The sequence below is a fragment of the Ruditapes philippinarum genome, unplaced genomic scaffold, assembly GCF_026571515.1.
Source record: "Ruditapes philippinarum isolate M1 unplaced genomic scaffold, ASM2657151v2 ctg1776_1_1_1_1, whole genome shotgun sequence".
Taxonomy (NCBI): domain Eukaryota; kingdom Metazoa; phylum Mollusca; class Bivalvia; order Venerida; family Veneridae; genus Ruditapes; species Ruditapes philippinarum.
In genome coordinates, this window is record NW_026861636.1 from 27701 (window position 1) to 41507 (window position 13807).

At 32.5% G+C, this 13807-nt stretch overlaps 1 protein-coding gene across 3 annotated transcripts in view; it reads right to left on the reverse strand.

The window, feature by feature from the left end:
• Positions 1-2426: 2426 nt before the first annotated feature.
• The window catches only part of LOC132716367 (G protein-coupled receptor kinase 5-like), a 62570-nt gene continuing 51189 nt past the window's right edge, over positions 2427-13807 (reverse strand). The window contains exons 13-17 of one of the 3 annotated variants that reach the window (XM_060699630.1): positions 12452-12589; positions 11849-11986; positions 10677-10808; positions 8671-8745; positions 2427-4046 (exon numbers count right to left, since the gene is read on the reverse strand). In XM_060699630.1, the coding sequence (XP_060555613.1) occupies positions 8704-8745; positions 10677-10808; positions 11849-11986; positions 12452-12589 (450 nt within the window). In that variant the 3' untranslated portion in view covers positions 2427-4046; positions 8671-8703. The remainder of the gene's footprint in view (positions 4047-8670; positions 8746-10676; positions 10809-11848; positions 11987-12451; positions 12590-13807) is intronic. The other 2 variants (XM_060699628.1, XM_060699629.1) reach the window with 2 other exon arrangements.

Below are 13807 nucleotides of genomic sequence, written 5' to 3' on the forward strand. Positions count from 1 at the left end.
GAAGGAAATAAGCGACGAAAATCGGTCTTCCTATCCGTGATTTCCTTATTTTCGCTTTTTGAAGCGCAAAACTCTGGTTCCGTTCATGCCTTTTGTACACAAATGCTCAGAATATGTTGCTAAACTGTTATATTTGGTATATTTGTTGACAATCGTTACATGTGCCATCTCAAAATAGTCATAAAACCTGAGTGACATGTTCACTGCGCCGCAAATTCTTCGAACGTCGCCATTTAAACTTTCCTATTTCATACGAGATATTTTCATTTATTCGTATCATTTTTGTTTTTTAAGTTATTTAACTAAAACTTTCGGAGATGATTTAAACATAGAAGTAGAGGAAGTCAACGTGACATTGTGCAGACACATCATCAGATATTTGAAATACACGTAATTTATTTCAGCCTAATCATAACGAAATGTATATTATTTGACGTGCGCCGGCAACTCAAACCAATGTCGTTAATACTGAAAATTTCTAAGTAACTAGGGTAAATTTTTTGTAAACGATTTGTTGTCATGTTAAATAATAAACTTAACGGTTATATGTGTAAATTATTTTCTATTGGCGTTAAAAATGAACCGGCTATAAAATTTGTCACGGACTTTTGGGACAACCCTCGTATTTATGATATAAAACCATAAAAAATTGAGTTACAGGATCTTTAACTATTGAGAAAACAGTTTCAAGCATGTGGAAAACTCTTCCTTCAATATTTTGTTTTGTTTGGTTTTACGTAGCACTAACACAATTTGGGTCATATGTCGCCAAAACAAGAGATAATGATTCAGACTAACGTCAGGTCTTATAAACTTAAAGCAACATCAGGGGTCACCTGCTGGAGCTATGAGATGCATAGACTCCAGTAATTCAAACCCATTTAGTCACCTCTTAATATCACACAGTGATAAACCACCAGTGCAATTCTGATGCTTAAACCCTTTAAGGCAACCACTCAGCCACAGTTAAGTTCAATAACCTACATTGTATTCAGTAGAGTACAAAGTTGAAAAAATTGATAAAGCATAAAATATAACAAGAGGGCCATGATGGCCCTGAGGTCGCTCACCTGTATATAGGCCCCCCACCCCCGGGCCAATTTTTACCCAAGGGCTTTTATTTGTTTATTTGAACAGATTTGGTAGACACCCATAAGAAGATGTTTCATGCTAAACATCTAAGTTCTAGCTCATTGGCATTTTTAAAAGAAGATTTTTAAAGTTTTTACTATACACATATAGTTAAAAACAATGTCACCCCTGGGGCAGGGCCAGTTTTGACCCACGGGCGTTTATTTTAACAAACTTGGTAGATATTTACTTAAAGATGTTTCATGCTTAATATCTAAACTCTAGCTATTTGGGTTTTTCCAAAGAAGATTTTTAAGTTTTTGCTATACACATATAAGGAAATTCAATGACCCCCCCCCCCCCCGGGCGGGGCCAGTTTTGACCCCAGGGCTTTTATTTGAACATACTTGGTAGACACCCATTAGAACATGTTTCATGCTAAATATCTTAGCTCTAGCTCTTTGAGTTCTTTAAGAGAAGATTTTTTAAGTTTTTACTATATGCATATAGGGAAAATCAATGACCCCCTGGGGCGGGGCCAATTTTGACCCCAGAGCCTTTATTTGAACAAACTTGGTAGACACTCATTAGAAGATGTTTCATGCTAAATATCTTAGCTCTAGCTCTTTGGGTTCTTTAAAAGAAGATTTTTTAAGTTTTTACTATATGCATATAGGGAAAATCTATGACCCCCTGGGGCAGGGTCAATTTTGACCCCAGGGCTTTTATTTGAACAAACTTGGTAGACATTAAATATATATATAGTATATATAGTTTTTACTATATGCATATAGGGAAAATCTATGACCCCCTGGGGCAGGGTCAATTTTGACCCCAGGGCTTTTATTTGAACAAACTTGGTAGACATTCACTAGAAGATGTTTCATGCCAAATATCTAAGCTCTAGCTCTTATGGTTCTTTAAAAGAAGATTTTTTAAGTTTTTACCATATGCATATAGGGAAAATCTTTGACCCCAGGGCTTTTATTTGAACAAACTTGGTAGACATTCACTAGAAGATGTTTCATGCCAAATATCTAAGCTCTAGCTCTTATGGTTTTTTAAAAGAAGATATTTAAAGTTTTTTCTTTTGGTTGCCATGGCAACCAGAGTTCTGCATGGAATTAAATTCTTTGTACAATTTTTAAAGGTGACCACCAAAGGAACATTCCTGTGAAGTTTGGATGAAATTGGCTCAGTGGTTGGCTCAGTGGTTTATGAGGAGATGTCATTTAAAGCAAAAGTTTACGGACGACGGACGGACGGACGCCGGACGAAAAGCGATCACAAAAGCTCACCCTGTCACTTTGTGACAGGTGAGCTAAAAATCTCTAAGCTCTTCAGTCATCAATGTTATGAATTTTTTTATTTATTCTTGACACATTGTCGCATAAGTTTACAAAATATATACGCATCATCATTCATATGCTGGTAAGAAAAAGATAAACCATTCAGACATGATGCTCTCCAATCCTGTATTAGGCCATAGGAGCTCAAGAATTGAACTGCAGATTGTGGTGCATGTTTTCGGTCCTGAACCAACTTTACATATTGTCTCAACTTTGAATATTTTTTCATATTTATATATATTTTCATACTCTCAAATAATATGAAAAGATATTTAGATGTTGGGGAAACATTTGTAAAAACTGTTAAAAGATCAGAAATATTTGCCACAATTGTCGATACTGTTTCAGAGTTCCTATGGTATTAGGCCAACTTAAATATAGTAAGTAGTGCTTACAATAGCTGTGCTTTCAGGCTGGAGATATACTCCAAGAAGAGCACTGTTCATGATGCAACAGTAAAAATAAAAAAGTTGGAACTTAATAAAAATAACATCTGGAGGCCTTGGACATAATAATTATTTCTAAATAAAGATTTTATGTACATTTATAAAGACATTATACATAGAAAACATTTAACATCTGTATGATATTTCTTAACTATTTCATTCATATTTGAGTATATATTCTTCTTCCATATCTTTCATCTACTTATTCCACCTACGGAAATTTCTACTTATTGACTGGTAAAAAACTGATGGATTGAAAAGAAAAAAGAGGGGTAAATATAGCAAAATGATTACCACACTCTTATGATTCCACCTTAACCATGCAACCATGCCTTATACAGTAACAGTAGAGTCCATTATGGAGATATAGGGGTGAAAGTTGTTGATTTCCTTCAATGAGAACAATGTATTAACTTTCTACAAATTAACAGTTATTTCTCTTTTTTTGCTACACTCCTTTTGCATATTATGCATCATTAACCACACAAACATTGGTCTCTTGGAAACTTAACAAAGTAACAGCTTCTGGTCAGCTCTTCAATTTCCGTTCTTGAAAGGTGTAGTGGCAATCCGTCTTGAGTTACCTCATCGATTAATACTCCTATATTATGTAGCATTCTGAGCATCTCGTATTCATAACTGTATGCTGCAATTTCACCAGCAAAACTGCAAACATCCAATTATATGACTTGTCCAAGTGTATTACTCTATCTTACATCAATTAACTGTCCGTACAGTCATTCCTTCTCAAAACTTTGAGATTCATGTAAAACTTTTTAGAAGTACAAAGTCAGATTTCAGACTTTGTTATCAAAGACATTATATTTGTTTCTCTTGCACAATATCTACCGTCAACCTTTTTTTATAGTTGCACCACTAAATACCATGAGTAGTGTCCCTTTATATAGGGGAAATAATTAAACAGAAATAGCACATCTGTACAGAGTAGTCTCTCTTGAAATTAACTGATGCTGCAAGGGGAAATACTCCATTTCAAGTGTCACTATCACACAAGAGTACTATCCCTTGCACATGTAAAAAAGTAAGAGTGAATAAACTTCAAAAGAGAAGTTGTCTCCCCCGTTGATACAATGATAAATGCTAGTTGAGACAGTGGGGCAATTTTTCGGCTCCGTCTGGTGTTTGAGTTGTGCAATGTTCAGGAATGAGCATCCCGTGGCTGAAATGAAGAATATCAGTAATTAATATGGCATATCACATTATTTAAGATAAAAAAACAAAGTCAACAAAACCTAAGCATAGTGGGGGCAATGCTCAACTTTTTCTTATTTCTAAAATCAAACATATCAGAGGAAGAATATCATAGTTTAACAAAACATAAGTTTTTGGTAACAAATAAAATTTAAATTTATATTTGACCTTGAGTTAATTGAAGGTGAAAGTCACATTTGAAATAATCATTGTGTCAGTTTTTTATCTTATGGTGTCTTTTGTCCAGGTAATGAACCAAATCCATAAATAAATAACAAAACTATAACAATTTAAGCAAATTTCAATAATTTGATCTTGACCATGAAGGTCAATTAAAAGGTCAAGGCCATATCAGAATAATTCAACATTTCTGTTTTGTTGTACGTGTTCTTTTGTCCAAGTATGGATCAAATCGATATATAAATTTATGACAATTTAAGCAAATTTCAGTTATTTAACTTGGTGGTCATGGTCAAATAAAGGTCAAGGTCAAATATCAATTATTCAATATACCACTTATGATATATCATAAGTGTTCTTCTGCCCAAGTATAATCATCAAATCCATAACTAAATGACAAAATTATCACCAATTTTAGCAATATTCACTAATTTGAACTAGTGTCAAATTTAAATTAAGGTCAAGGCCAAGTTCAATTAAATTATCTTTAATGTCTAGTGCAAATATGAAGACAATACATTCATTTCTTACAAAGTTATAGCCAATCATAGCAAAATACTAAGAAATTACAATAAATTGACCTTCAAGATTATTGATGCATGAAGGTCATAATCAATTATAGTAAAAGTAAAATAAAGTAAAATTCAAACATTTGACCTTAAAGGTCAATGTCATCTATGAGTTAAGGTCAAGATCAGTTTGGTTAAAATGGGGCATATACTATAATATTAAGAATCATGTCTGCCTTTTGTCATAATAAGCAAGTATTCCAAGTTTCATATTTATACCTTTGAGATTGTTTTACAAATGGGCTACATAGAAATTTTTGCAATGACAACACCGCAGCAATCATAATAGCTCGACTATTTCTTCGGAACAGACAAGCTAATAAATGATCTTATAATGGGGTTTAAACACATAAATAAAACTAAGATGAAGTTACAAGTCTATGTGCAACATTTCATCAATTATCAGGTAATTACTTTTGCTCAAATTACATACACTACATGCCAAAAATAACAATCCAATATTTCATAAAACATGCTTTTTGTATCTCATTATAAGCCAAAAGTAAACTAATCCCTAATTAAGCCAAGAATCAAGAAAGGTTTTCAACTCTTAATATAAATCAATGCCACAAGCTTGAATTTTATTATTATAATATAAAAATTTGCTGCCAGTGATTTTCTTTCCTGATTTACGGTAGTTTATATAATTTTCTAATGAAAAGAAAGATATCATGAAAAATCAATTATATTTAATATTAACAATGAACCATTTCTTTTATCAAAACTGTTCCCTTATTTCTCCCATACTGTTCAGATAACTGCATTATCTGCTTGTTAATATTAAAGGGACTCCACTAAGGTTTTTTTTTTACATGACGGGACTTGAAATAATTTTAAGAGATTAATGTTCTATCAGGTGTAGGTCTCTAGACCGATAACTTGTGAGCAAAATTTCAGATCATTCCCTCACTCCGTTATTTCCAGAAAAGTTATTGTACTTTTGAAAAATGACCTACAACTGAAAAGCATTTCAACGCAAACCACTAAAATTTGGCTAAGAATAGTACAAAAATACAATTTACAATTTGAGTATAATTCAGAATTAGCCTGTGTATATCTTTGTTTTTAAAGTGACCAAGGTGATCTATGACAGAAATTAAATTTTATGTTTTTAGACTTTTGGACCTCAGTGAAGTTCCTTTAAGAATAAGGTTTGACTATAACAAACGGATAACTGCAATTCTTATTCAATTACTACTTATAGTACTTTAATTTTATAATGATATAAAAAAAATCCCTATAAATTATAATTCTAAATCAATGTGTAATACAAACGTACTGGTGGGCAAGGGTTAAACAAAGTTTTTCATCATAGTAAGAGATAATTTTCATCAAAGTAAGAGATAATTTAACTATGTTATTAAATCAACTTAGTTACAGAAAAGAGAGTGCAAAAGTTGCCATATGGGTAGCATGTGAAGCTACTATAAGTGCTTCATAGTAAAAAAAAAAGTTTTGTGGATAATTGCAGGAAAATTTTTATGTTAAAAACACAGAAAACCATAAGCAGGTATTCACAAAAGTATATCATTCAGTAAAGATCAATGCAAGGGTTCTTGTTCTTAGATAGTAACCTACAACTAAGACTCCAATGACATAAGAGAATGTTAATTAAGAGAATACCATTAATTTCTGCGAAAACATAATTTGCAAGTCAAAACTAATCAGGAATTTTCTTAATTCACAAAAAAGGGCTATATTTAAAGAATATCCATGCTAGAGTTATGGGTCTTAGGACATGACCTATAGTCATAATGCCAAACACATGTGTGAAGTTTCCAGAGAATATCTTCAATTGTTTAGGAGATCTTGCAAGCAAATTCTAAATCAGGAATTTTCACTTTCACAGATGGGTTCTATTCAGGTAAAAAAGTGCGTGCCATGGATAAGAATCTAGTACTCTAAAATTATGATCCAAAAGAAATGTGGGTGCTTCAATAAATACTTGGTGAATGAGTTACCGAGCTGCACACAGAACCTTTGAGAAAGAGTTACGCTAACAGCAACATACCAGAATGTGGGATTATCCCACTTTATTACATGCTTTTTAAGTGGACAGTGAAATCATAGTCTGTTAATTTTACAGTGAAATTATAAAACATCATTTTCAGAGTAGCCAGACTATATTTGAATGCAGATGAAAACAATACATCATAAGTAAGTGAAAATATCATCAGATATACATTTATTAAGTAAATTGTGCTTTATTGACAAGAAAAACATGACAATTTGCCTAATGGTAAAAATGTTACAAATTGGTGAAATTTTACAAAATCATTTTTCAACAACAACAAAGTGACATCGTGATTTGATGATGTCATGAATTAGAGTTCATATCGTTACGAAGCAAGAATTTGAAAAAAATGACTGAAAACCACAAGAAAGCATGAAATAAATAGGAACTTTTGTTTGTTTTGTATGAAAGATCAAATTATATTTCACTCAGGAACATCTCCACCAGCTCTTATATTTTCACGCATGGCTATGCCACTCTGTGAAAATACCACATCTGATGTGAAAATACCCCATCTGATGTTCACTCTATGAAATATATTTTTATCTTACATACAAAACAAAAGATTACTTTTTGCATATATACGTGTATATATACACTGCAGCCGCGATATAACTTTTATCTCAGTATAACGCTCAAAGGCCTTGGTCCCCCCCCCCCCCACAAAAAGAACGCATTTTTCGCCGATAATATTTTTTTTTCCATGTATATCAATACCACACCTTATCTGCTATAACGCTTGTTCAATGAGTCAGTCAAGTGCAATAAACAATCATAATTAGGTGACTTGTGAGCAGAAGGTGTGAAATCATACACAGGTAAGCGTTAATCCGCTCTTTTGTTCATTTTGAAATGTTGATCAGTCAGGTATCAAACCGTATCAATTTTCATAACTACACATAACTGACGTTAACATCATTGTTTTACTGGAAATTTATAAAAATTTTTGGTTTATATTTTTAATTTGTAAATTTCATGTTTCATTTAAACATATTCAGTAATGCTTTACAAAATAATATATAACAATATATACAAATGTTTGGAAAATAGACTGATATCCATTGATAGGTAAGTAAACAATCATTTCTGCTAATAAGCTTTATAAGTTCGGCGGTGGGTGGGGTAATGCAATATTTTCACTATAATTATACAACGAGAGTTATAAACAGTTACTTGTTACAACGCGGTCTTGAGATCATGGACCACAACATGAGCAATATAACGGGGCTCCAGTGTACATATGTTGATAAGTTGAGCTAAAAAGAATTCCAAGTGGCAACTCAGCAAAAGCCCCTTACTAAGTACTGGCAAGTAGACAGGGTAAAGTCAAAACGCTGACATGTTTTTTCTACTTTCATGACTTGATGACAACACATAATTACACATGTATGACAGGACGTAAATATATAAGGTCCATTTCTTATTCTGTCACAAAATTTAACAACCCTAAACGCTACCATTTGTAAATAATGTCTGACATTACTTTACTAAACACCAACCTAAGAAAAAAATAAAAATTCAAAACCAGTATACTTATAAAATTTGGTTACTTTTTATTATTTAAAACTTATTGTCATACAAACACAAATTTATAAATAAGTGTTCACGAAGTATTACAATAATTAAATTTTACAATAAAAGTTAAAATAACAAACCGAAAATGTGCTAAAATCATTAACACACAGTTTTATTGTTTTCCTATGTATAGGAAGGAAAACAAGGGAAAATTTAGTAACAGAACAAAAATGGTACCCGTGATATTCACAACAGTGTTTTTGGGATATATGATTTTGATTACAATAATGAAGTGCTTATTAAGGGGCTCTTACCCCGTTGCTACGAGTGCTAGTGTTTCCCCGGGTCTATTGCTGCTCATATGCTTCCCCTGAACCACACTGACACATCTAACAATAATGTTAAAAACAATAACAAATTAACAAATAAAAATCTCTTTGGTAACAATTTCTGTATCTTAAACCAAACATTATAAAATATTTCTTGTTTTCCTAAACTTAACATAAAAGTAAAAGTTAATAGAAATTTTTTTTTTGAGAAATGTGGGATATATGGGTAGAGGCAGAAGGGGTAGAGGCAGAAATTGATTTCTGACGTAAAGGTAGAGGCACAGGTGGGGGGGGGGGTGATATCCAGTCATGCTGAGCCTGCAGCCAGCCACATTGCAGATGTTCATGCATTAATAAGGAACAAACATTATAGGTAGAAACATCAATCTTACATCAGCCTAACACTAGGACAAGTTCAAAATAACTTGTAAAAATTTCAGATCAAAGACGGGACTAAATGTCATTTAAAATCTAAATATCATGCAAAAGTTAAGAGCCTTTTTGAGAGACATTTTTATATTCTGATTAACAAAGCTCTATTTGTATTAAACTGGATAAAAAAAAATAATAAAATAAAAAAAATTGAGGCACTTCTACCGATACTTTTATAAATAAAATAGCCAATCAAAAATTCCATTTTTCTGGAATGCTAGAAACAGTAGGTTAAAAAAACCTCTAAATAGCTAACCAAAAAAAACAAAAGAAAACTTTAATTTTTACATATGAAAGCAATTAAAAAAAGACATATGAGCCGTGTCATGACAAAACCAACATAATGGGTTTGCGACCAGCATGGATCCAGACCAGCCTGCGCATCCGCGCAGTCTGATCAGGATTAATGCTGTTCGCTATCAATTCAATACTTGTAATATAGTTGGTAAGCGAACAGCATGGATCCTGACCAGACTGCGCGGATGCGCAGGCTGGTCTGGATCCATGCTGGTCGCAAACCCACTATGCTGGTTTTGTCGTGACGCGGCTCATATATAATATCTTAAGATGGATATATAAAAAATAATGATTCTGTCTCAAAGATCACTGAACATTCTTTTTTTTAAATAAACGAACATACTGGTTGTTACCCGATATTTTAAAGATACTTATTCTATGTAGGATAAATCTACATTGTATTTCAAAGAGTGACATTCTAGTAGTTCCATGAAACTAAATCCTAACGTTATTTTTTGTTTTAGAATTTAACTTTTACCAGGAAAATAGCATTTCAGTAATCATATACTCATATACTGGAAGACCAAATTTCTATCTCATTGACAAGTTTTATTTTCTGGTACTTTGCTTTTGTGTCACTCAAATCAAACTATATTAAAAATGAGCCATGCCGTGACAAAACCAATACAGTGCGTTTGCGACCAGCATGGATCCAGACCAGCCTGTGCATCTGCGCAGTCTCATCAGGATCCATGCTGTTCGCTTACCAACCCTATCACAAGTAAAGAAACTGATAGTGAACAGCATGGATCCTGATCAGACTGCGCGGATGCACAGGCTGGTCTGGATCCATGCTGGTTGCAAACGCACTATGTTGGTTTTGTCATGGCCCGGCTCATTAATATCCTCAACTTATAGAGTCACTATCATTCAACCCTATCCTCTCACTCATGACAGTGATTTGTAGTTAACTATTTAAATAAACACACCATAAATTCACTAGCAAAAGCAAATGAAATTGTCAATTATACTTAACACAATATTTTAATTAATTAAATCCCATTAAAAGCATATAATGATAAAAAAATCTTTATTAAATGAACTGGAAGTTATGTGTTGTTTGTTTTTTTACAAACATGACAAACCAATTATCACACTGCTACAATAAACTGACAAACAAAAAGAAAAAAAAAACAATGTGCCATTAGACTTGACTTTAAATTTTAAAATTAAAATATCAAACATTTAAAATATCACTTTTTTCTGATTATTCAATACTTTAAGATACAGATTGTAGTATATCAAAAATATGTTATACTTACTCTACGTCTAAATAATCTATCTAAGAAATTTCTACTAGGAGGTGGGGGTGGAGTACCCTCTGTTAAATCTGGTGTTGGCTCATCATTCTCGCCATATACATTCAACTCATTAAAACATTCGGTCTCAATCATCTGTCAAATAAAACAAGAATTATTATCTGACAATATCATATATCTCTCTCAATACTAAAGATGACAGATTATTTTTCAAGGATACAGGTATACGTTTTATCTCATACAGGCATGGCTGCTATGTGTAGATATGGCCTCTTTATGCAGGCATGGTCTCTATGTGTAGGTATGTCCTTTATATACAGGTACAACCTCTATGCACAGGTATGATCTTTAAATACTGGCATGACTTGTATGTGTAGGTACGGCCTTTATATACAGGTACAACCTCTGTGTACAGGTATGATCTTTAAATACCAGCATGACCTGTATGTGTAGGTATGGCCTTTATATACTTGTATTGGCTCCATGAACAGGTATGATCTCTACATACAGGCAAGGCCTCTATGTGTAGGTATGTCCGTTATACTAGTATACAGGGATTGCCTCTATATACAGACATGATCTCTATGTGTTGGTATGACCTCTTTATGCAGGTATGGTCTCTATGTAAAAGCATGCTCCTTGTACAGGTATGATCTATATTAACCGGGGCATGGCCTCTATGTGAAGGTATGACTTCTATATAAAGGTATACACTTTGATCAGGTATGATCTCTATATACAGAAGACACACAGGTAAAACCACCAACTTTAATAAGTCAGATAGTTTTCTCACAAAATAGAAATCATAATAAGTAGCAGAATTTTGACCAACAGAAAAATTATTGAAAACCACCATCATTAAAGATCATTTTTTCAGATGCCACAGCAGTTTGTTTTTGTAACACTACATGTCTAGGTCAAATATATGTATCAACTTTCCCATCATCATGATGAAGACACGCCTAAATAACTATTCTGTCATACTTTGTAATTCTACTCAAGAGAACATTATAAAATTAACAAAATCAACCCTGCTAAACGATAAATCTAGAAAGTTATATAAACAACCTTGATTTCTCTACGTAAAATTTAATTTCAATTAAATCCCAAAACAAGATTTTAATTCAATTATTTACGTGAAAGTGAAAATCGATAATTTTGTGATATGTGCGTACCTCGTTCTGCCACGGTATTGAGACGCTCCCTGAATTAAATTTGCTGTAGAAGGTGTCATCACTTGGATCAAGATTCACTCCTTTTACAGTGGAAAACTGTTCTATATCCAGTACATCTTTACAGTATACTGCCCTTGGCTGGAAATAATTACATCCATGAAACAATACAATCTTACTTTTTCCATTTTTTTCCCCCTTTATCTCTTATTATATTTTAACTTTGTGGTTGTTTTTTTCTCCCCCTTTAACTTTTTTTCCTGCTTTAATTTTGTGTTGTTTTTTTTCCCTTAATCTTTTTATCTACTTTAACTTTGTAAATAAAAAATAAAGAGAGGACTGAAACAGCTAAAAAATCTTTCTATAACCTAGAGTAATTTTGCATTTATCATCTCGGCAGCAATACATTTCTCCGTAAAAAAATCTCAAAAATGATGTAACAATCTTTATCAATGTTTTTATGCGAAATCTCTCATATGTCGTCTACACAACTGAAAGTGTAAAGGTTAATGTAGTGGTTAATATTCTGATTACAAATAAAAAATGAAAACTTATATAATCCTTAAACAAAATGAAAACAGATATCTTTAGTAAACAAATACTTACATCTGGCATGAAGGGTGGCTCACACATGCCCGCTTGTAACCGTTTAAAATTTATATTTTTGAAAAATAAGTGTTCCTTCACCTCTCTAGCACCAGTTTCAATACAGCCTAGCCGCTTTTTAGGATCTTTTTCTAGTAGCTGGAAAGAACAACATAATATTGTGCAAAATAGTCAATGTCAAAATCTTATATTTTTTATACACTCATTTTGCCAATCAGTCATTGTCCAGTAAATACATATACCTTACATAATACAGACAAAAAACTAAATATGAGGTAATCAAGACTTTATTGCACATTTATATTGATGTGTGGTTATTTAATATTTTAGCCAAATAGGTTGCAGACAGGACATTTTGGAGTATATATGGCCTAAATGAGACAAATATGACCCAAGCCGTAAGCGTATGTTTATATAGATCTTAATAGGTTATATTCCCCTGTGTATCCAGTCAGCAACATGCGTATTCATACATGCAATGGTTTTTGATAATAACAAATTTGTTTTTATATTTACTTTATAAATAAAATGAAGTTAAACAGTGAATAAAACCTGACTACCTCTCTTAAACCCTGCTGACCTTCTGAAATAGACTTGTTTGACTTCAATTTTTAGAACTTTCCATTATCAATTATAGGGATATCAAGATGAAAATTTGTTGGTCAGCAAAACCGTATAAAACCTACTCAGGCTGCAGGGAGAACAGGCTGGTTTAAGTAATTACTGATGGCAAAGCCTAATCACATTTGGTTCTAGAAGGTTAAGGCTTTAAACCTCCCACTGGGCGCCTCACTTACCACTACTTATCATGTTTTATAAAAGATTCACAGAAATTCAGGAAAAATGTAATTGTTTGTTGCATAAACATTTATTTCAAAGGGAATGCAATTCAGCTATTTTTGATGAAAGCCTTCCCAATAACGACTGTTTATTATAATACATCATCAGGAGACATAATGATGAATAACTTTATTAATCAACATCTTCAGTGAAAACTTGGACTCAAATATTTTGATAAAATCATACTACTCACTTAGATAATTAAATCTTTTTTCTAGAACAAAAAAAATATCATCAAAAAAAACAAAATAACATTGAAACTGTGACAGACATCAAATGACTGATAAACAAATATAAACCAATTCTGTTTCCATGTCAACTGACAAATCATTTATCTTTGATGGAAATTGGGGTTCTTTAGGGGAAAATTACTGGTGGTACATAAGAAATTACTAAGGTGAAAATCAGAACACTATAGAGGAAAATAACTGTTTTTTATTCAAAATTACTTTAGTGCAAATAGGGGGAAGTTGCTGACAGTACATACAAATTTTAAAATGAAAATCAAAGCACTTC